This window comes from Podarcis gaigeae, assembly GCF_964106915.1.
Source record: "Podarcis gaigeae genome assembly, chromosome: 5".
NCBI classification, from domain to species: Eukaryota; Metazoa; Chordata; class Lepidosauria; order Squamata; family Lacertidae; genus Podarcis; species Podarcis gaigeae.
In genome coordinates this window covers 98037282-98060886 of record NC_139681.1, presented here as the reverse complement: position 1 = coordinate 98060886, position 23605 = coordinate 98037282, and the positions used below count along the sequence as shown (strand labels likewise).

The 23605-nt window shown below is 48.9% G+C and overlaps 2 protein-coding genes across 3 annotated transcripts in view; one reads left to right on the top strand and one right to left on the bottom strand.

Moving 5' to 3' along the window:
• Positions 1 to 4245, top strand: part of PCYT1A (phosphate cytidylyltransferase 1A, choline) — a 37504-nt gene extending 33259 nt beyond the window's left edge. For both annotated transcript variants that reach the window (XM_083739730.1, XM_083739731.1), the window contains exon 9: positions 773 to 4245. In XM_083739730.1, coding sequence (XP_083595856.1) covers positions 773 to 979 — 207 coding nt within the window. In that variant the 3' untranslated portion in view covers positions 980 to 4245. The remainder of the gene's footprint in view (positions 1 to 772) is intronic.
• A 1923-nt stretch (positions 4246 to 6168) lies between these two features.
• SLC51A (solute carrier family 51 member A) lies at positions 6169 to 22075 on the bottom strand. The gene is made up of 9 exons (XM_083739772.1): positions 21813 to 22075; positions 20050 to 20144; positions 17373 to 17527; positions 16406 to 16479; positions 14396 to 14554; positions 13927 to 14038; positions 9960 to 10106; positions 7860 to 7965; positions 6169 to 6557 (listed from the first exon to the last, which is right to left on the bottom strand). Exons 1-9 carry the CDS (start codon positions 22058 to 22060, stop codon positions 6409 to 6411), a joined length of 1245 nt encoding a protein of 414 aa, XP_083595898.1. The 5' UTR covers positions 22061 to 22075; the 3' UTR covers positions 6169 to 6408.
• Positions 22076 to 23605: the final 1530 nt, after the last annotated feature.

The window sequence follows — 23605 nt, the reverse complement described above, 5'->3', positions numbered from 1 at the left end:
TCTGCCTTAGTTAGAAGGATCTCAGAGGGGAGAGTGGAAGAGCCCCTGGTCAGCAGCTGCTAAGTCAGAGCAGAGAATACTGAACTGGGTGGGCCCCAGGTGATCCAGCTCGATAAAGGAAGCCTTGTTGCACATGCTAACAGCTAACCCATGTGGTGAGTTCAGGCAGGACAATCCTGCGTTGCAGGGGGTTGGGCTAGATGACCCATGGGGTCCCTGCCTCGCACACTGAAAGTCCCAGGTTCAGTCCCCAACATCATCTCCAGCCAAAGGACTCCTGCCTGAACCCCTGGAGAGCTGCAGCCAGTACAGAGCCCGGGGAACTAATGGTTTGATCCCTGGATAAGAGGCACGGGGCAGGCCTGAAACTTGGAGCACCCGGTGCGAGTCCTCTGCATGGGAAGGACCCAGCAGCAGAACACCTGCCTTGCATGCAGAAGGCCCCAGGTGCAGCCCCTGCTAGCATCACCAGGTAGACTTGGCAGAGACCCCTTCTCTGAAACCCCGGAGAGCCACCGCGGCTGGTCAGTGTGCCAGCGTGTCTCAAACCGGGTCCTCAGCTGTTGTTGAACTGCAGCTCCCATCATCCCTGAGCGCTGTTCCTGCTAGCAAGGGATTCTGGGAGTCGTAGTCCAACAGCAGCAGGGCCCACTGCTGAGCGAGGCGGACCACTGGGTCTGATTCACAAGGCAGCTTCCTATTCTTAATTCGAGTATTCTGAATGCGAGTTTTGCGGCAGGTTTCTGACCAGCGCTCTGCCTTTCCTCCCCAGAAGCACATGCTGAAGGAGGGCAAGGGGCGGATGCTGCAGGCCATCAGCCCCAAGCAGAGCCCCAGCAGCAGCCCCACCCACGACCGCTCCCCCTCCCCTTCCTTCCGCTGGCCCTTCACTGCCCGGACGCCCCCCTCGTCTCCGGCCAACGTCCCCAGGAACAAGTCGGCGGTGGCCTACGACATCAGCGAGGACGAGGAGGACTAGAGACCCTGGACCCCGCGGGGATTTCTGCAAATGCTGCTTCCTTGATGAGTCCCGCCTCCAGGCATGAAGAGAACCGCTGACGATGAGCTCCAGAAAGCAAGCGCCTCCCCCTCAACCCGCCGCCCGAGGGCTGAGTCTGCCGTGGCAGCCCACCCGGGCAGCATCCTCCTCCTCCTCCTCTCGCTGAGGACTAGTGCCTTGGGGAGTGGGGCGCATTGTTGCGTTTGAACGCCTTCCCCACTTCCCCTTTCATTGGTTATTTGCTGTCTTGTTTCTTGGGGGAAACGGGGGGGAAGGTGGCTCTTATTTTAAAGCGGGTGTATTCCTTTTAAACTTTTAACCAGCCCGAGCCACTCGTGGAAATGAGTGCTCTGGTTGGCGGGGGAATTACGGGGCTGGCAGAGCCGGGAGGCTGCCCTGCAGGCAAGCATCGTTGCCTACCTGCCCCCAAGTCCCAGGGTGCCCCCTGCCTCCTCACAGGCTGTATCCAGTTCAAGGCCCGCAAGGCCCTTGAGCTGGTGTGAAGTCAAAGTAGTGCAGGACGTGGTTACAGTAGAAAATCTGTAAAGAGAGAGAGAGAGAGGTGGCGGCTGGCTGTGGAGTCACAAGATGCTTTTTGGGATGCCGGAGCGGCAGTTGGTCACCTTGCAAGCCCTTCTGTTCCCCCAGTTTGCTGGTCCTCAAGAAGATAAGTGGGAGGGGAGGCTGTGCAAAAAGTGGGGGGAGCATGTCTGCAGATTCCCACTGTAACCGCGGTGAGGTTGTTGGGTCGTCTGCTCAGCTGCCTCTTCCTGCTTCTGGCGCACACAATAATAAAAGAAAAACTTCAGTTCGCTTCCCAAATGGGCAAAGTTGGCTTAAAGTTCCTGTGGATGTGCAGCAGGAGTAGCAACCCCCCCCCCCCCCAGGCTTCAAAGGCAAGTTGCTTGCTGCCGAATTGGAGGAGAACATCAGGCTAGCATTGTGCGGCCCTCAGGTGGAATGTACGTTGCGTTGCAAAGCCAGAGCAGGGCTGAATGGGTGGCAGCCGTTCTGTAGCGTCCGGAAAAGCGACCCCGATTCTCCCCATTCTGAGACTTGTTGGGCAGCGAAAACAAGGAAACTTGGGAACCTGTTAAAAGCTTAAATTGTTATCTCTTTTGTGTGTTGTGCTTTAAGCAAAGGTTTGTGACCCCTTTCCTGGCGCCGGGTGTTTGGTCTTTGTTGACGTACCCATCTCGCCTTTGTTGACTTACCCATCTCTTCTCAGAACGTCCCTACCTGACCCTAAGCCCTTCCTGCCTCCCAGCTTCCACAGTGCACCATGCGGCTCTGTCTGATCCTGCAACTCTGCTCTCCTGCCTGCCTGTGTCTGTCATACATGCCCAGTGGTCAGGGCTTTGCTGCCCACCCCCCCACCCCTTCATGGGGAAGAGGGGAACCACCCCGTTGTGCAACTATGGCTGAGTGTGTGTTCTGTGCTCCCAGGAAAGACCAGCAGCAGCACAGATCTTGCTCAGAGGGTGCGACACAATCGTCGCATCACCTCCAAATCTCCTGGGTGTTTGAGTGCAAACCCTGCCAACTCTCAGCCCTGCCTTGAGTAAGGTGCAAATTAATATCACGCAAAACAGCTGCTCTTTCAGTGAACTGCCCGATGTCTGGGGGTGGTCCTCCTGTTGGCTTTTGTTGTTAACTGTGTAATAAATGTTCAGAGTTAACTGTCAGCTCTGCATGGATTTTCCCTGGATTCAGTCCCTACTTCTGATGTTTCCCTGTCAAGAACGACGCCAGCTGTCCCTTGACCATGGATGACTGCTCGTCTGGGTTATTTCATGAGTTAATGTTTTTCTTAAGAGATTGTCTCTTTGTAGGAAAATCAGCTTGTGAAATGTCTCGGGGGGGGGGGAATTAATTATTCGTGCTCTGAGAATACAGAGCAGGCAGACAGCCTCTGCCACACTCTGTGAGCTCAGCGGGACAGCTTCAAGGCATCCTGGCGCCCACACATGTTCGGACATGAAGATTGTCCCTCGACAGTAACGGAGGTGTTGGTCAGATTGCCACTGTGGTGGTCAGTCTGGGCCGTACACCGTCAGGATTTTTTGTGGGATCTCACACAGCAGACAGCGCCATGCTCTCTCTCTTCCCTGTGAGTTTCCCCTGGTGTTTTAACAATCTGAAGGAGAATGCATTTCTGTTCCTCAGCCTACCTTCCCATTCCACAGGGAGAGGGGAGAGTCCTGGAAATGCTGGATTGCCCCGTTTTAACTCTTCAAAAGTGTGTTCAGTTGGATTGTTTTGAGACGCACCTCTGAACATTTGCACACTGTATAAAGTTGATTCACAGACGCAGGAACTGAGTTGCCGCAAGGCAGATTTCCCTTCCATGTTATTCATACAGTAAAATGTACTTCTGAAAGTTTTCCCCATAAAATTGCCGTGGTACACATGGCCTCAGGATGGTTCTTTTCCCCAGAAATTGTCTCCCAAACCGGCTCATCTGGAGACTGCTTTGGGAACAGGAGTGTCAGCGGCCCTAAAGGAATGACACTTATGGAGCCAGCCATTCCGAAACGATACCTTCAAAGGTCACTACAGAAGCAGATAAATTTGTTGGATGACTTTTAAAAAAACAACTGGATTTGGGGTGGTGAAATAGTGACTGCTACATATTGCATTATACCAGTGGTCCCTCTCTCTAAGATGTAGATTTGTAGAGCAACGGTAGCATTGAAAGATCGCCACCTGTGTGCTTGACTCTGTTTTGTGCCCTTTTCAAAAGAAGCCCAAAGGCCAGTACACTTAACAGTACTTCGGCCCTGCGAAATTACTGTACAAAAGTGGGTTTTGGTTAGGGACGGGCACAAATCTCGCACACCTGGTACTTGTAAGTGATGGCCCCTACACGGGTGTTGCTACACAAGGTAGGCTCTTCATAGAACAACCTGCTTGCAGCATTTGTGCAGATTTATTTAGTCATGTGTGAAGCACAGTCCGGTTGCCTCTGAATGAACTCACCTGGGCACTGTGTCATGCACCCCTTTTAAGCAATATTTGGAGACTTGCATACTTCCCAGAGTCAGAGGGAGAAAATAGGCAAGGGTTATTAACTTCTTTGCATCCAGAGGCAAATAGTTTTCCAGGGCCACCACATGCATTTAGCCAGAAATTGCATTTCCTTCCTTTGCAGCTGAACAGGTGGTGGGAATGTCAATGAACTCTTCCACCCATACAGCTACACTCATTATTCATATAACTATTTAGTCCTCAACACAGGTTGTTTTTTTTTAAAAAAAAAAAGGGTCGTAATTGGGGAGGAACCGCTACACAGGGCAACCTCTGACTGTCCCAAGTTTCCACCCAGAGCAGAGTCCTTGTGCTCTGGCCGATGACAGTATTGTTATGAGTCCCAGAATGGATTTGAAAAGCCACCTGGTGGTACTTCACATATGCTAGCGGAACATCGTGGGACCCAAGCCATGTTTGGGCAGCTTTGATGCCACTCCAGTAGCATCCAAACTAACCTTTCATTGGCCATGCAAGAGTTGCAGAATTGAGGGACCTTCTGACAGCCTTCCATCCTGAAAATACCAGCATTGAAGCATCTTGTACCTTTGACCACTTGGAAAATGGGCCTTGTGAAACTCCCTTCTTGCATTGTGGGAAACGTAATTTCCGTTCCCTATTACAGCTGCTGCGTTTTCCTAAAAGCCATATGAGATCTGGTCCTATCACTGCATTGTCGCAGGGTTTCTAGCCTAAGGCTGCCCAGTTCAGGCCTTTGAGACCAGCTCAGTTCCTCAGTGACCACCCTGCACCGTAAGCTTTCATCCAGGCTAGCTCTCCTGCTTCAGAGAGGAGCAAACATGTCTGTAGCAGAAACAGTTACCAGTTTTTTAGCACTAACAAACCGGAAGAATTAAGGGTTTTTTAGTTTCCCCAACCTTCCTTGCTCGTTGGCTTAGCGAAGACCTGGAAGATCTCTCTTTAAGGAGCCAGGTTTTGACACTAGATGGTTTGAGCTGCATGATGTCAAGATTTCCTGTGCTGGGCAAAGGCCATTCATGGTGTCCTCTGCAGGGAAGCCAACATAAAAACGCCCAAACAGAAATCTTTAGCTGGTTGCCTCAACAGAGCTCTCTCTAGCCACAGAGACTGGTGGTGATGGACTTTTCTCTCCTAGCCATGCCTCTTTCAATCAGTGTTAAGTGTCCCAGTTTCCTGTTCTCTGTGAATTGCAAGCTCCTGGGATGGGGGTTGTTTTGTGCGTTCTTCCTTTTTTCTTCCACTTATGCGTTTAGCCAAATAAATGTCATTTTACCCAAAATACTTTCGGGTTGTCCTTAATGTTTCAAAAATCAGCTTTCATCTCCCTGCTTCCATATTGTGGTGCCAAGCTCTCATCTCACAAGCCATGCCAGATTTGCACATGCCACAGGTCCCCATAGCGTTGGGTCACAAGGGCGAGGAGGACCACAAAACGCTCAAATGGGAGATTCCTGCATTGCAGGGGGTTGGACTAGATGACCCCAGGGTCCTATCCAACTCTATGATTCTGTGACTCCAAAAGACACACTGTGACAGGATCACCTGTCCCCAAAAAAAACCAGCAGTGCAGAGAATGCAAAAGGGGGTTCTAATCACACAGGTGTCTGAAAAATTTTATACATCACTCGGGAAGACAGGCGAACTAATGCCAGTGTACTGGAAGAAGCAAAGATTGCCAGTGTCGAAGCAGTGATTCTTCAACATCAACTTCGTTGGACTGGTCATGTTGTGCGGATGTCTTCCAAAGCGACTACTCTCTTTCCAACACAAGAATGGAAAGTGAAATACCGGTGGACAACAAAAGAGGTTTAAAGATGCTCTCAGGGCAAATCTTTAAAAATGTAACATAAGCACTGATAAGTGGGAAACACTGGCCTGTAAGCGCTCCAACTGGACTTCAAAGGTGCCATAGATTTTGAAGACACTCAAACTCAGGACGAAAGGGAGAAACATGCTAAGAGGAAGGCACGCTGGGCAAACCCTCACTGGGATCAACTCCCACCCAGAAACCCACCGTAGATCCAGAATTGGCCTTCACAGTCACTTACGGATTCACTTTTAAAGGCGTGTTCATGGAAAATCTTACTCGGGATCGCCAAAGAAGAAGACACTCTGGGATTGCTTTTCATAGTAGGAGCGGGCTAGGGATTAATAACCAATACAGCATAAAATAGATTTATTCCATGTGCCCCGGGCATTTTTTACAATAGCTGCACAAATTACAGTTGTCCTGAAGTCATTCTTGAACAAAGGGTCATATGTCCATGTGCCCATCCCAAGGCAGAATCAGTCCCTTGTCCCTTCCCCCTGCAAGGAAGGCCACGCGTTCTTGAAATCCCGGAGCAAATGTTGGCAAGAGGATTGGGGGCCTCCGATAGCCCGGCTGGGCACTCCTGTTCCTAGGCAGCCGAGAGGCCGATTTCTGCTTTGCTCTCTGGCAAACCCCCGGCCGGGCAACAGCCTGGCTTGTCGTCCGGCTTCCTGTAGTACATCCTGGTCAGCACAGCCATGACGAAGGTTTCCAGGACCAGGAGCTGTGCGTGCATCACTGCAAGCAAAGATGGAGGAGAATGAGTGCGGCCCTTTTCCCGGGGGAAGGTCACTGGCTTCTCCGCTTCCCACAAATGCAGCCTTTGCCCACCTGGTCCCTTCCAGAGGTTTTCAACTACATCCCCAGTCATCCCGGCTGCAGGATGCCCGGGAAGATGCCTGGCATTAAAAGAGAAGGCAACTGCTGACTCTCTAGTCTAGTGGCAGAGCGTTCCGCAGGACCGTGCCACTAATACTAAAGGCTCGGTTTCTTTGTCCAGCAGCAGCAAGGCCCTAATAATAATAATAATAATAATAATAATAATAATAATTTATTTATACCCTGCCCATCTGGCTGGGTCCTCCCAGCCACGCTGGGCGGCTTCCAACAAAACACTAAAATACAATAACCTATTAAACATTAAAAGCCTCCCTATACAGGGCTGCCTTTAGATGTCTTCTAAAGGTTTGGTGGTTATTTTTCTCTTTGACATCTGATGGGAGGGCGTTCCACAGGGCGGGTGCCTGGTTCCCTGTAGCTTTGCTTCTCGCAATGAGGGAACCGCCAGAAGACCCTCGGCGCTGGACCTCAGTGTCCAGGCAGAACGATGGGGGTGGAGATGCTCCTTCAGGTATACTGGGCCGAGGCCATTTAGGGCTTTAAAGGTCAGCACCAACACTTTGAATTGTGCTCAGAAATGTACTGGGAGTCAGTGTAGGTCTTTCAGAACTGGTGTTATGTGGTCTCTGCGGCCGCTCCCAGTCCCCAGTCTAGCTGCTGCATTCTGGATTAATTGTAGTTTCCGGGTCACCTTCAAAGGTAGCCCCACACAGAGCGCATTGCAGTAGTCCAAGCGGGAGATAACCAAAGCATGCACCACTAGAATTGTAGAGTTGGAAGGGACTCCCTGGGTCCTCCAGTCCAAACCCCTGCAATGCAGGAATCTCAAATGACCTCTTGCCACCTGACCTCTGCTTTAAAAAAAAAAACCTTCAATAAAAGAGAGTTCATTGCCTTCTGAGGAAGTCCTTTCCGCTGCGGAATGGTTCTAAGCATAATAAAGTTCTTCCTGATGTTTAGTCGGAATCTCCTTTCTCGTGATTTGAGGCCATGGGTTCGAGTCCTACCCTCCAGAGCTGGTGAAACCAAGCTCGCTCGCTCTTCTGTGGGGCAGCCCTCGAGATACTTTTAGAGAGCTATCCTTAACCGCTTCCCAATTTTCCTCCTCCAGGGCCACTGCTACCACCCCACAACACAGCCTCAGGGAGCTTCCTTTCTTTTTGACACCCCCACAAAAAAACATATCGGGTTTCCACTCACTCTGGGACCGCACTCTGGAGGAGAACGGTGGGGAGCAGGCAATTTGGCCGCCATTGCCCAGGGTGCTGAAGATGGAGGGCTGCAGCGCCGTCAGAATGAGGAGGACCTGGCGAAAATGTATAAAGTTAGTAATAAATGTTGGAAATGTAAATAAAAAGAGGGAACATTTTATCACATGTGGTGGGAATGTAAAAAGGTGAAATGCTTCTGGGAAATGATATATAATGAGATGGGGGAAAAATGTTGAAATATACATTCATAAAGAAACCAGAAGCATTTTTACTGGGCTTTGTGGGGAGTGATAAATAGAAAGGAATGTAAGCTCTTTTTATATGCAACAACAGCAGCAAGAATATTACTGGCCCAAAAATGGAAGCAAGAAGAATTACCGACGATTGAAGAATGGAGAATGAAGTTAATGGACTATGCAGAACTAGATAAACTAACAGGAAGGATTTGAAACCGGCGGGACCAGAAATTCACGGATGACTGGAGTAAATTTACGGACTATTTGAAAAGTATTTGTGAAGATCAGACGACGTTTGTAGGTTTGCAAGAAGTTTTGTGAGGAGTGTTATTGGAAGTATTGCAAAAATGGAGAAGGGGGAGGATGATCTGTTAAGAGATGTAAAGGCAATATAAAGTTAAGAAATGCATAAGAAGCGGTTAAAACGGTGGATCATCAGAGGTGCTGATGGAAGTCTAAAAAGACTGTATAAGTGATAGGTTTTGTGGTACATTTTATAATTTATATGTATATGTATATATATGTGTGTGTGTGTGTGTGTGTGTGTATACTATATATATATACTATATATATATACTATATATATACTATATATATAATCAAGAGTTAAAAACAGTACAGCATTACATATTAAAAACTTCCCTGAACAGGGCTGCCTTCAGATGTCTTCTGAATGTCAGGTAGTTGTTTATTTCCTTGACATCTGGTGGGAGGGCGTTCCACAGGGAGGGTGCCACTACAAAGAAGGTCCTCTGTCTGGTTCCCTGTAGCTTTGCTTCTCACAGCAAGGGAACCACCAGAAGGCCCTCGGAGCTGGACCTCAGTGTCCGGGCAGAACGATGGGGGAGGAGACGCTCCTTCAGGTCTACTGGGCTGAGGCCATTTAGGGCTTTAAAGGTCAGCACCAACACTTGGAATTGTGCTCGGAAATGTACTGGGAGCCAATGCAGATCTCTCAGGACCAGTGTTATGTGGTCCCAGCGGCCACTCCCAGTCACCAGTCTAGCTGCCGCATTCTGGATTAATTACAGAAGGAAGTGTTCTGAAGCAGCGCTGACAATGAGGACCGGAAGCATGAAGGGGCAGCTGGAGAAGCCTCTGGGGCGTCAGCACCCGGGTTGAGTTGGGCATCTCATTTGGAAAGTCGGCTTGTTTGCTTATAATGTATTTTTAAATAAATAAATATATATCACTATTCATATTTTTTTTTAAATAAAATAAATCAGAGTGGTTTCATTCTGTGAACCGCACTGAGATCTTCAGACAAAGAGCGATATACAAATTTCAATAACAACAACAATCAATATTGGCGTTATATTTATTAATACCCTGCTTTTTTTTTTTTTTTACTCAAGGTGGCTTACTCAAATTAAAACGACGCAGACACAATGCAGAAGGCTAAAAGCACATTAAAAATCATGGTTAATTGCACTATCATAGAACTTAAAAGTATTTTAAAAGTATAAACGGTACACAAAGCCAGACGACAAAAGTTAAAAACAGAAATCAGCTAACTATTGTGGAGATATGTCTTCTTAATTGCCTACATAAGCCTGGCAAAATAAAAAAAAGTTTGCAGCAGGCATTTAAAAGGTGAAACCGGAGGCGCCTGCTGAATTTCTAGTGGCAGTAAGTTCCACAGGACTGGCCTGATGACACTAAGGGCTGGGTTTCTCCTTGTTATCAAAGGAGCCTCACCAACTCGACCAGACACTGCAGATTATCTGAGTGACTGAGCTGGGATATAACAGTTCATATATACTGACATATATACTGGACCTAAGTTGACCATGACTTTGTAAATTAATGCAAGGACCGTGAACCTGAGAGGAGAGAGAAAGAGACGAGGTTACCTGGAAGCAGGCGAACTTGCAGCCCATGTTCTGCTCCGACAAGTGGGCTCTGGCTTGCCGAAAGAGGACCGCGTTTGCCCACAGAGCAAATAAGGTCGACACTCCCAGGGAGGTGTTGATCCACAGAGCCACGCTTGTGGCTGATATCTAGAAGGCAAGAAGGCGAGAACGTAAGAGAAGCCGGCTGCATCAGGCCAGGGGCCCATCTCCTCCAGCACCCGGTTCTCAAAGTGGCCAACCAGGTGTTTGTTGGAAATCCCCAAGCAGGATTCGAACCCAGGGCAACACTCTCCCCTCCTGTGGTTTCCAGGAAGTGGCATTCAGAAGCATCGCTGCCTCCGGCTATGGAGACACAGCAGAGTTGTCCTGGTCGGTAGCCACTGATCACTTTATCCTCCATGAATTGATCTTTTCCTCTTCTGAAGCCATCCAAGTTGGTGGCCATCACTGTCTCCTGTGGCAGGTGTAGCGATCAGGTGGGATTACTAGGAGGAATTATGAAATATGGAACAAGGCACCGTGTTCATGATGAAAGCATTGCGTTGACTGGGTTTGACACGGAGCAATGGATCCAAACTACAAGAAAGAAGATTCCACCTAAACATTAGGAAGAACTTCCTGACAGTAAGAGCTGTTTGACAGTGGAATTTGCTGCCAAGGAGTGTGGTGGAGTCTCCTTCTTTGGAGGTCTTTAAGCAGAGGCTTGACAACCATATGTCAGGAGTGCTCTGATGGTGTTTCCTGCTTGGCAGGGGGTTGGACTCGATGGCCCTTGTGGTCTCTTCCAACTCTATGATTCTATGATTCATTGACAATCATTTCTGATCAAATCCCACAAGCCTCTGCATCTCTGTTCGTTTTCTCTACTGCCCATTTTCTTTCTCTCTGCCTGACAGGCATGTACAGTGGTACCTTGGGTTAAGTGCTCAATTCATTCCGGAGGTCCGTACTTAACCTGAAACTCTTCTTAACCTGAAGCACCACTTTAGCTAATGGGGCCTCCTGCTGCTGCTGCACCGCCAGAGCACGATTTCTGTTCTCATCCTGAAGCAAAGTTATTAACCTGAAGCACCATTTCTGGGTTAGCGGAGTCTGTAACCTGAAGCGTATGGAACCTGCAGCGTATGTAACCCGAGGTACCACTGTATCAGCGTTCTAAACACAGGCCAGTTGCTTCATTAGGCATCCTGAGACATAAAGATAGAAGGTAGCTTTGATGGAGTTTAATCTTTAGATAGGTCTTAAGGGCCAGGAAGAGAGTTCACAAGGAAATGGTATATACTGCCATCCTGTCTCTCCTGTTTATGACCTCTGGGGTTTTGCTAAAAGCATTCCTCCTTCCTCTTTGTTTCCTATGTTATTTACTCTGAACTACATATGCATGCTCAAGGAGGAAATACCGTACTGTATTTTTTGCTCTATAAGATGCACTTTTTCCCTCCTAAAAAGTAAGGGGAAATGTGTGTGTGTCTTATGGAGCGAATGCAGGCTGCGCAGCTATCCCAGAAGCCAGAACAGCAAGAGGGATTGCTGCTTTCGCTGCACAGCGATCCCTCTTGCTGGTCTGGCTTCTGAGATTCAGAATATATTTTTTCTTGTTTTCCTCCTCCAAAAACGAGGTGCGTTTTGTGGTCTGGTGCGTCTTATAGAGCGAAAAATATGGTAGTTTCTTTGTAGTTAAAAGAATTTCTTCTGATCTGCCCCTGTCCCACGTGGGGGTTTTGAAATGCTCAGAGGAAATCTGATTGGTTCTTACGAACACTGTTTCAAAAGTTCTTTTGTGAATAAAACGACCTGGGTCGAGGGGTGGACAGGATTATTATTATTGGCACTCCTCCCCGAGTCTTGCCGGTCAAGCCTCGTGTGTATTTTATTAATCAGAGTCCAATCCTTCCTTGCTTTTGAAATGCTACAGCAGGGAGTTCCATAGTTTAACTACATGCTGCCTGAAAAAGTCTTTCCTTTAATCTGTCCTGAATCTCCCAGCCTTCCTTGCATGTCCAAGACTTCCAGTATTATGGGGGGAGACGACTCTTCTCTCCCCACTTTCTGCAGGTCAAGCATCATTTCATAAACACCTATTCCTCGCATTTCTCAAAACTGAAAAGTTCCAAAGGGAGTGTGAAATGCAGGCGTGGAATCTGCTGCTACAGTGGCTTAAAGGTAAAGGTAAAGGGACCCCTGACTGTTAGGTCCAGTCACGGCCAACTCTGGGGTTGCGGCGCTCATCTCGCTTTACTGGCCGAGGGAGCCAGCGTACAGCTTCCGGGTCATGTGGCCAGCATGACTAAGCCGCTTTTGGCGAACCAGAGCAGCGCACGGAAACGCCGTTTACCTTCCCGCCGGAGCGGTACCTATTTATCTACTTGCACTTTGAGGTGCTTTCGAACTGCTAGGTTGGCAGGAGCAGGGACCGAGCAACGGGAGCTCACTCCGTCACGGGGATTCGAACCGCCAACCTTCTGATCGGCAAGCCCTAGGCTCTGTGGTTTAACCCACAGCACCACCCGTGTCCCTACAGTGGCTTAAAGGTAAAGGTAAAGGTACTCCTGCCCGTACGGGCCAGTCGTGTCCGACTCTAGGGTTGTGCGGCCATCTCACTTAAGAGGCCGGGGGCCAGCGCTGTCCAGAGACACTTCCGGGTCACGTGGCCAGCGTGACGAAGCTGCTCTGGCGAGCCAGCACCAGTGCAGCACACGGAAACGCCGTTTACCTTCCCGCTATAAAGCGGTACCTATTTATCTACTTGCACTTGGGGGTGCTTTTGAACTGCTAGGTGGGCAGGAGCTGGGACCGAAAGACAGGAACTGACCCCACCACGGGGATTCAAACCGCCGACCATGCGATCGGCAAGCCCTAGGCGCTGAGGTTTAATCCACAGCGCCACCCGCGTCCCTCTACAGTGGCTTAGATGGCTTTAAAAGGAGGATAATACGTTTATGTATGCGACAACAGCCACACGGATGCTTCTAGCCCAGAAATGGAAGGAAGAAATAACCCCGGCCAGAGAAGAATGGCAAACCAAGTTGATGGACTACGCTGAAATGGCAAAATTAACTGGGAAGCTCAGAAATCAAGAGGACAAGAACTTTTTAAAAACAATGGGAAAAGTTTACAATTTATTTACAAGACCATTGTAAGCAGGTTAAAACATGAGCAGGATTTGAACCACACTTATAAATTAACGGAATGTATGGATAATTTGGAAGGATAAAATCTGGATAGTGTTGATATGCAGTTGTAAATATTATCACTAGGACCCATGGAAGGGAGGGGGGGATGGAAGTCAGGATATTCAGAGTAATCTCAAAATTTGGATCTTGAATTGTTTTGTTGTTGTTGTTGCATGTTTATATATATATTTTAATCAAATGAAAAAAATGATATAAAATAAATAAATAAAAGGAGGATAATAGAACCAAAGAAATGGCTGTAGAATCATAGAGTTGTAAAGGACCCGAGGGTCATCGATAGTCAACCTTCCCTGCAATGCAGGCATCTTGCGCATCCACGACAGATGGTCATTTAACCGTCGTGGCTGAGTGGAGCCTCCATGTGCAGGGAGAGTATTATTATTATTACTTCTACCCCGCTGGGCTTCCCCATGTGACATCTGCTGAGGAGCAATAGTGTGAGGGGCTGTTTTGCCTTCATGCCTTCCTCTTGGGCTCCCCAGAGTCATCTAGCCGGCCAGCTGGGAAGCAGCATGGTGCAGTCAGCGGAAATTTGTGGCCTGTTCCAGGCGGGACCACTGCTGGGTGAACAGGGGGAGATCCGCTGCTGGGTATGAGCGTGTGCCTGGTTGTGTCTTAGGAGAAGTTTCATAGGCGCACGAGGGAGAAGGGGCGGGTGTATCAAGCAACAATTCCTTCATTGCACCTGGGGTGGGCTGGAGGACCTCACGAGGTCCGTTTCCGACTTCATCTAAATCTTGGAGGGCAAGGCGGCTGCAGGTGCTGGGACTTACCTCAGAGGTGTCGTACAGGCCCTCTGTGGTCAGAACGAGCCCCAGGAAGATGCAGGCTCCCTTGAGGAAGGCATACTGGAAACTCCCCAACATAATCAGCTTCAGTTTTCGCCTGCGGTTAAGAGAGAGGAGGGAGGAGGAGGAGACGGGTGTTTGTGCCCAGGAAAGGCCCACGTCCCGGTCAAAGTTCAAGCAACCTTTCACTGTGTTGGAAGAAGAGGCAAGGGAGATTCCTCCCTCTCCCAAAACCACCCACCCCGAAACAACACTGGGGAGAGGGCTGTGCGGCTCAGTGGGTAGAGCATATGTTGTGCTTTTTATATTGTAATTGTATGTTCTGGCGGGAGGACCAACAGCAGGTGGCGCCAGAGCCCAAGAGCACATAGACGTTGCAGGCAGGGGTGGGGATCGTGGCTGCAGGATCAGACCCAAAGGCCCCATAAGTGGGACCTGGGAACCTTCCACTCACTTGCTCATAGTGATGCGAGGGCAGCAGGGGCAGCAGCAGCAGCAGGGCCCCGTGCTGATCACCATTGGGGTGTCCTTCAAGGCCTTGAGCACAGCCTCCGTGCCCCCAAAACCTTCCACCATGATCAGCATCAGCAAGTAGAAGCAGACGGCAAAGTACCTGGAAGAGGAACAGCGAAAGCCATGTTAATAATTGCATTTATTGCTCTGTTTATATTATTAGTCGCTTAAGAACAAAAAAACAATTTTTTTTAAGGCAAAAGGTAAAGTAAAGGTAAAGGGACCCCTGACCATTAGGTCCAGTTGTGGCCGACTCTGGGGTTGCGGTGCTCATCTCGCTTTACTGGCTGAGGGAGCCAGCGTACAGCTTCCGGGTCATGTGGCCAGCATGACTAAGCCGCTTCTGGCGAACCAGAGCAGCACACGGAAATGCTGTTTACCTTCCCGCCGGAGCGGTACCTATTTATCTACTTGCACTTTGACGTCCTTTCGAACTGCTAGGTTGGCAGGAGCAGGGACTGAGCAACGGGAGCTCACCCCGTTGCGGGGATTCGAACCGCCGATCTTCTGATCGGCAGGTCCTAGGCTCTGTGGTTTAGACCACAGCGCCACCCACGTCCCTAAAGGCAAAAGGTGGGGAATGGAAAAAGTTTGCGGGGTCAGTCTGGATGATACCCAGGGGTCCCCTTCCAAACCTGGGATCCTGTATTGGCGAGGTTAGAATGTACAAGGGGAAGTTTGCCAAACTAGTTCCTTTGTCAAGATAATACTTTTGGCAGCTAGTTAAAAACCACAAGCTGGCACAACCAAAGAAGATGCCCTGTGCCATAGAAGCGAATGGATGGACCTTGAAGGGCACCTGCCTCACTTAGCTGCTACGTAGGAAGGAGAATAACAGCCAGTGTTGTGTTTGATTGAGATGGAGGCCGGCTGGAAGCAGGAGACACAGAGACCTGCATGCTGTGTGCTGGACTTTGGGGCTTCTCCAGAAACTGAACAGAGAAGCAAGATCCGTTGGGGTGTTGGTGCTGTGAGCCCCTGCATCGTACGTATGTTGTTGTTGTTTAGTTGTTTAGTCGTGTCCGCCTCTTCGTGACCCCCTGGACCAGAGCACGCCAAGCCCTCCTGTCTTCCACTGCCTCCCGCAGTTTAGTCAAACTGGTATCTTCGAGAACAATCCAACCATCTCGGCCTCTGTCGTCCCCTTCTCCTTGTGCCCTCCATCTTTCCCAACACCAGGGTCTTTTCCAGGGAGTCTTCTCTTCTCCGGAGGTGGCCAAATCTTGGAGCCTCAGCTGCAGGATCTGTCCTTCCAGTGAGCACTCAGGGCTGATTTCCTTCAGAATGGATAGGTTTGATCTTCTTGCAGTCCATGGGACTCTCAAGAGTCTCCTCCAGCACCAGAATTCAAAAGCATCAATTCTTCAGTGATCAGCCTTCTTTATGGTCCAGCTCTCACTTCCATACATCACTACTGGGAAAACCATAGCTTTAACTATACGGACCTTTGTTGGCAAGGTGATGTCTCTGCTTTTAAAGATGCTGTCTAGGTTTGTCATTGCTTTTCTCCCAAGAAGCAGGCGTCTTTTAATTCCATGGCTGCTGTCACCATCTGCAGTCATCATGGAGGTATACGTGCCAATAAAGCCATATATCCTTTGGGCAGCACAGTCTTCCTTCATTGCAAGGAAATGGAGACCCAGGTAAGTGCTAGGAACCCCTAGAGTCTCTCTCCACTTGGAGATTGGGGCTTTACAAAACATTGCGATAAAACTCAATCCAAAAACCCATAGAACAGACACAGTAAAACAGCAAAAAACCACATTCGGTGGAAACCGTATCATCCAGCCAGTCATCACGATCTGTCAAATGCCTGGGAGATGATGTAAAGTTTCAGCAAAAGAAGTTAAGAACAGGGCTATTGTTCTGGCCTGTCACTATCCGGTGGAATTCAAATTTTGTCAAATTAAAATTTGGGTGGAATGGGAGGGTCTCCCAGGGAGGTACTCACGCGCCAATGGCCATCTCCACCACATTCAGGGAGCGGGGAACCCAGAGCCCGAAACAGCAGAACACCGAGATCACCTGGCAGAGAAAGGGAGGCAAGGCTGAGAATGCAAAGGAGCAGCAGCAATTGGATCCAGACCCAAGGCGTCCAGTGGGGGCAGAATCCTGCTCTCACTGCCACCAAAGGGAAGCCCAGGAGCAGGACCTGAGCGCAACAGCAGCTGCTCCCCACTCATCGAATCATAAAAGTTGGCAGGGACCCCCAGGGGTCATCTAGTCCAACCCCCGCAATGCAGGAATCACAGCTGAAGGAATCCCTCACAGGTGGTCACCCAACCCCTGCTTAAAAAACCCCCAACCCAGGAGAGTCTGCCATCTTCCTTTTTTTTTTAAAAAAAAAAATAATCTTTACTAATTTAAATTACACACATATACAAAGGATTTACAAAGGATTTACAATCTCATACTGCAAAAAGAAAATTAAAGAAAAAACAATTAAGAAAAAAGAAAGAAAATACAGAAAAAAGAAAGAAGAAATAGCAGGTTTACATGCATAAATCCTAAGTAATACTTAAATAAAAAAGACTTCTGACAAAACGAGTCTTCCAATCATTCTCATTGTACTGTTTATACTGTCGTTTTTTCCGCACAGTTTTATATTCTTTAATATTGTTCCCGTCTACTCCACAAATGGCATTTCTTGTGTTCACTCAAGTTCTGCTAATACGGTGTGGTTGGTACAATATGATCTTATATAATCCTATATAAGATATAAGAGTCTACCATCTTCCAAGGCGCCACTAATTTTGGTCCAGGATCTCCCCAGCCCAGAATCGTCCCGGCCGCAGTGACTGCTCTGCGTACTAAATGCATATTCCTGGCTGCCACCAAGGGCAGCCCCAGGGATCGTCATTGCAGTAGTCTAGAAGGGGGAGTTACCAGAGACAGGTAACCGAGGGACGGGCACTTACGGTGGGCGCAGAGCTGCTCCAGATGAGGGTTTTCATCTTGACGAAGCAGCGGACCTTTCTAGAGAGATATAGGGCGTCTTCCACGAAGATGATGACTGACAGCAGCGTCAGGAAGGTCGCCATGCCAGTGATGGCAAGGTCCACGAGGTTCAGGTCTGCGAGGAACAGTGAGCCAATGTTTGTGGGAGCTCTTCAGAAACATCTCTAGGTAGATCATGAGACTCACGAGTCACGGGTTCAAACATCACGTTGAGCAAAAGAGTCCTACATTGCAGGGGGTTGGGGTAGATCAGCCTTTCTCAACCTGTGGGTCCCCAGATGTTGCTGAACTACAACTCCCATCACCCCTAGCTAGCAAGGCCAGTGATGTATGGAAGTGAGAGCTGGACCATAAAGAAGGCTGATCATTGAAGAATTGATGCTTTTGAGTTATGGTGCTGGAGGAGACTCTTGAGAGTCCCATGGACTGCAAGAAGATCAAACCTCTCCATTCTGAAGGAAATCAGCCCTGAGAGCTCACGGGAAGGACAGATCCTGAAGCTGAGGCTCCAAGACTTTGGCCACCTCAGAAGAAGAGAAGACTCCCTGGAAAAGACCCTGATGTTGGGAAAGATGGAGGCACAAGGAGAAGGGGATGACAGAGGACGAGATGGCTGGACAGTGTTCTCGAAGCGACCAGCATGAGTTTGACTAAACTGCGGGAGGCAGTGGAAGACAGAAGTGCCTGGCGTGCTCTGATCCAGGAGGTCACAAAGAGGCGGACACGACTAAACGACTAAACAACAACAGCAAGGCCAGAGCTCAGGGATGATGGAAGTTGTAGTCCAACAACATCTGGGGACCCACAGGTTGAGAACCGCTGGACTAGATGACACGCGTGGTCCCTTCCAGTTCTGTCGTTTTAACTGGGGCCTGCTGCTCAAACGCATTCCGCTCACCAACCCCTCCTCCCACTTTGCCCTTCCTCCGCACCGGACCACCCCCTTTCCATTCTGCCCACCCTGATCTCCACAAGCCCCTCTCTTCTGACCCCCAAGCCCCATCTATCAGCTCCACACATCAACTTGTTAAAGTGCTCTGTGAAGACCCTCTCAGCTCTGTTAAAATTCTGGGCGAGGGGAGGCACTATGCAAGGGCCCCCCTCCTTCCAATGGAGACGTGTTTTACAGAGGGAAGGGCTTTCTAAAACTCCCCCAAACTCTGTCCCACAGACCATCTGGGCCAGCTGCAAGCTCCCCACATTGCACAAACTGCACAGCGTGACGACATCGTACATTTTTATGTATATAGGAGGAAATCAGCCCCCAGCTGCACTGGTCCTTGTGGATAGGCAGACACCTGCAATGCAGTCCTTCCAGGATATTGAGCTGAGATTCCTGCATTGCAGGGGGTTGGACTCGATGACCCCTGGGGTCCCTTCCATTTCTACAATTCTATGATTGTCACCTCCGCCATAGTAAAATCCCCCCCCCCCAATTGCAGTCACTTGCCATTTATAGGTTTCTTTCTGCAAATATCCCCCACGCCTGGCCCATTAGGTAGTAGACCATGGGTAGGCAAACTAAAGCCCGGGGGCTGGATCCGGCCCAATCGTCTTCTCAATCCAGCCTGCGGATGGTGCGGAAATCAGCATGTTTTTACATGAGTAGAATGTGCCCTTTTATTTAAATATCTCTGGGTTATTTGTGGGGCATAGGAATTCATTCATTCCCCCCCCCCCCAAAAAAAAAATATAGTCCGGGCCCCCACAAGGTCTGAGGGACAGTGGACCCAGCCCCCTGCTGAAACAGATTGCGACCCCTGTAGTAGACCTTTCCTGACACCCTAATTCTTTCCGGAGTTGGGTCCTGGGAGGATCAGGACCCAACCATGGCAAAGTCTGGGGAGCCCACCTTGCCCTGGCCCTGTGGCCTGATCCTCTGATGGGAAAGTGGGGCATTGGTGGCACAACTGGGGGTGGCCTGGGGGTGGCACAGACTGTGGGTTAATGTCCAGTTAAGACAGAGGTCGGTGACTTCAGGCCATGGGCCAAATGCAACCCTGCAAGATTCTCTGTCTGCCTGTCAACATGCTTCCCAGTCTCCACCCCTCCCAGGCCAGATCAAAGAGGTGTGAGCATCTCTAGGAGCCTCTGACCTTATGGAAGTGTGAGTGACACCTGTCGCTCTTGTTTGTCTCTGGTTCCGCCCACTTCTGTCATGCAGTCCCCAGAAAATCGCCCAAGGATCCAAGTGGCAAAAGGGCCCCCTCTGCCCATCTGAGCTTCTAGGGATGCTCTCTGCCTTTGCAGGCAAAGAACTTGACTCTTTGACAGACCTGAACCACACTTTATCGAGACAAACCATTGCTCCATCTACCTCAATATGTCCGCACTGGCTGGCAGTGTCTTTCCGGGTATCAGTCAAGGGAGTCTTTCCCAGCCTATCTGGAGATGACAAAAATTGAGCCTGGGAGATGCTTCTTCACTAAGCTACAACCCTACCCTTAAAAACAGAACAAGATTCCAGTCCTCATTGTTCTGAGCTCAGTCAGACCATTGGGTCCAACTAACTCAGTGCTGTCTACACAGACTGCCAGCAGCTCTCCAATATTTCAGCCCTTTGCCGCAAAGCAAAGGGAGCCAATGTTTCCCTTCTCTCCTTCGTAGGTTCAAACCTCTCCAGCTTTGCCAACTTACGCTGCAGCAGCTGCAGGGCGGTCGGTGGGTGGGAGAAGCAGGCGACCGGGACGCTGAAATTGTGGATCAGAAGGTGGACCAGTTCAGGAGCAAACCTGTGATGGAGATGAAAGAACCCCCCTCTTGCCGTGAGATAAGGGACTTTGCTCCTCTCCAACAAGCCCCAGAGCAGCACTGAGATGCCTTTGCCAGGTAACGTTCAGAGGCTGGTTCATTATTATTAATAATTTATTATTTATACCCCGCCCATCCGGCTGGGCTTCCCCAGCCAACAAAATATTAAATATTAAAATACAGTAATCCACCAAACATTAAAAGCTTCCCACCCACTAGAAAAAACAAAAAAGCGATATTATCATTTTATGTGCTCTGTGCATGCACACCATTGCTCTTGCTTTATTATTCAAGTAGCATGAATGAGTGGAGAAGGAAAATTGCATGCTGGGTGTCATTGGGGAAGAAAATGAAAGCAAAACTGCCGATAACATAACAATGTTCTACAAATCTATGGTGGAATACTGTGTACAATTCTGGTTGCCTCACCCCAAAAAGGATATTATAGGGTTGGTAAAGGTTCAGAAAAGGGCCACCAAAATCATCAGGGGAATGGAGAGACTTCCCATGCAGCATTTGGGACTTTTCAGTTTTGAGAAATGTCAGGAACAGGTGACATGATAGAAGTTTATGAAATGATGCCTGACATACAGAAAGTGGGCAGAGAATTTTTTTTCTCCTTCTCTCATAATACTAGATTTTGTGGACATCCAAGGACACTGAATGTTGGAAGATTCAGGACAGATAAAATGAAGTCCTTCATGCAGCACAAACTATGGAACTCACTGCCACAGGAGGGAGTGAGGGTCACCGACTTAGATGGCTTTAAGGGAGGATTAGATGAATTTATGGAGGGGAGGGTTATTGGGGGCTACCAGCCAGGATAGCCCTGCTCTGCCTCTGCAGTTGGGACCGCTTTAAACAGAGGGACAAAAATTATGGGCACACTGGTTTGCTTTTCATTCTGAGAGCAGTAACCTTCCCTGATTCAATTTGTCATGATTTATCTCGTGCTTCTTTCAGCATCTTGGAGAGATCACAAGGTTTTAGACACAGAGGAAACTACCCCTGAAAATATTTAACTGATGAGCTGACCAACATTTTGTCAGAGACAGATGATTAATGGGCTACAAATTAGGTTGCTGGTTGACAGACCTAGCAGTAACTTCAGATATTGTCTGCGTCCAAGGAACAGGTTCTGGGGCCAAGCCTGTGTGTACAGACCCCTCTCAAATGAGACCTTCCTTGCCCCCATTCTTGACCAATGCACCTCAAAACTCCAGGCATCATCATGGATGGAATAGCCATACCCTCCAATATTTTTCCAATGAAAATAGGGACATCCTATTTAATAATAATAATACTCCACCCATCTGACTGGATTGCCCCAGCTTTTCTGGTCAGCTTCCAGCATATATAAAAACATAATAAAACACTGAACATTAAAAAATACTTCCCTATACAGGCCTGCCTGCAAATGTCTTGTAAAGGTTGTATAGTTCCTTATCTCCTTAGCTTGGGGGGAGTCGCATAACTCCATACTCTCCAACATTTCTCTGATGAAAACAGAGATGTCCTAAGGAAAAGCGGGACATTCCGGGATCAAATCGGCTTCTGTAAATGCAGGACTGGCACTGGAAAAAAGGGACACTTGGAGGGTCTGGAACCCAAAAGCGGCTCCACATAGAACAAGGTCCCTGGTTGCTTACCGTGGGTCTTCCACGAGGTCCAAAGACTCCATGGTTCCTTCCATATGGGGATCTTCCTCCGGGGGTCCTGTCAATCGTGGATCAGGCAAGCAGCCGACTCCTTCTGATCCCAAGCCCCAGCATAGCCTCTCCTGCGGCTGTGTTTGCAAAGCGAGGTCAGAGTCCCGCTGCTCAAGGCTGCGTTTTGACTGACTCACATCCCTCTCTTCTCCGGTTCTTCCCTGGCATTTGTACGCCAGCAAGTTCATTGACAGAGAGGCCGCGGCACCAGTAAACATGCCACTCCGGGGTTAATGACCCAGGAAGGGGCAGCGGCAAGCGAAAGTCACACAGGCACTGTGCCAAGGAAACTACATTTCCATAGGACATCTCTCTCTCTCTCTTTCTCTGCCAGCCTTTGATTCCCAGTCTCGTGTCCTTATTAAAAACCAAGTGCTGAGTCAAACCTTGGACAGGACAAGGAATAAAGGGCTTCTTCATGCAGTGAATAGTTAGACTACAATAGTAATAATGTTGTTGTTGTTGTTTAGTCATTTAGTCGTGTTCAATTCTTTGTGACCCCATGGACCAGAGCATGCCAAGCACTCCTGTCTTCCACTGCCTCCTGCAGTTTGGTCAAACTCATGCTGGTAGCTTTGAGAACACTGTCCCACCATCTCGTCCTCTGTCATCCCCTTCTCCTTGTGCCCTCCATCTTTCCCAACATCAGGGTCTTTTCCAGGGAGTCTTCTCTTCTCTTATGAGGTGGCCAAAGTCTTGGAGCCTCAGCTTCAGGATCTGTCCTTCCAGTGAGCACTGATTTCCTTCAGAATAGATAGGTTTGATCTTTTTGCAGTCCATGGGACTCTCAAGAGTCTCCTCCAGCACCGTAATTCAAAAGCATCCATTCTTCGGTGATCAGCCTTCTTTATGGTCCAGCTCTCACTTCCATACGTCACCACTGGGAAAACCATAGCTTTAACAATACAGGCCTTTGTTGGCAAAGTGATGTCTCTGCTTTTTAAGATGCTGTAATAATAAAATTTATTTATACCCCGCCCTCCCCAGCCGAGCAGGCTAACAACAGTAAAAATTACAGTAAAAACATAATGGGGGGGGAGCAATTTAAAATACAGGTTTAAAATGCAATTTAAAATGCAATCTAATTTTAAAAGTAGCCCATAAATCAAGGCCATAAGGGGAGGAAAAACATAAGGGTCTGACTGCGTCCAAGCCGAAGGCCAGATGGAACAGCTCTGTCTTGCAGGCCCTGCAGAAAGATGTCAAGTCCCACAAGGCCCTAGTCTCTTGGATCAGAGCGTTCCACCAAGTCGGGGCCAGTACTGAAAAGGCCCTAGCCCTAGTTGAGACCAGTCTAACCACCTTGAGACCTGGGACCTCCAAAATGTTGTCATTTGTGGACCTTAAGGTCCTCCGTGGGGCATACCAGGAGAGGCAGTCCCGTAGGTACAAGGGTCCTAGGCCGCATAGGGCTTTAAAGATCAAAACCAGCACCTTAAACCTGATCCTGTACACCACCGGGAGCCAGTGCAGTTGGTATAGCACTGGATGAATGTGATCCCGAGGTAAGCATAGGCAGTTTACTTGGGTGGCTTTAAAAGAGCATTAGCCAAGTTCCTGGGGGGGAGGGCAATCAATGATGACTAGCCAGGACGGCTGCGCTCTGCCTACACTGTCAGCGGCAGCGATGCTTCTGAATGCCTGTTGCTGCAAACCACAGGAGCTTAGATTGCTCAGCTCCAGCTTCCCAGTTCCCCACTGGTCAGCCCCTGCGAGAACAGGATGCTGGACTA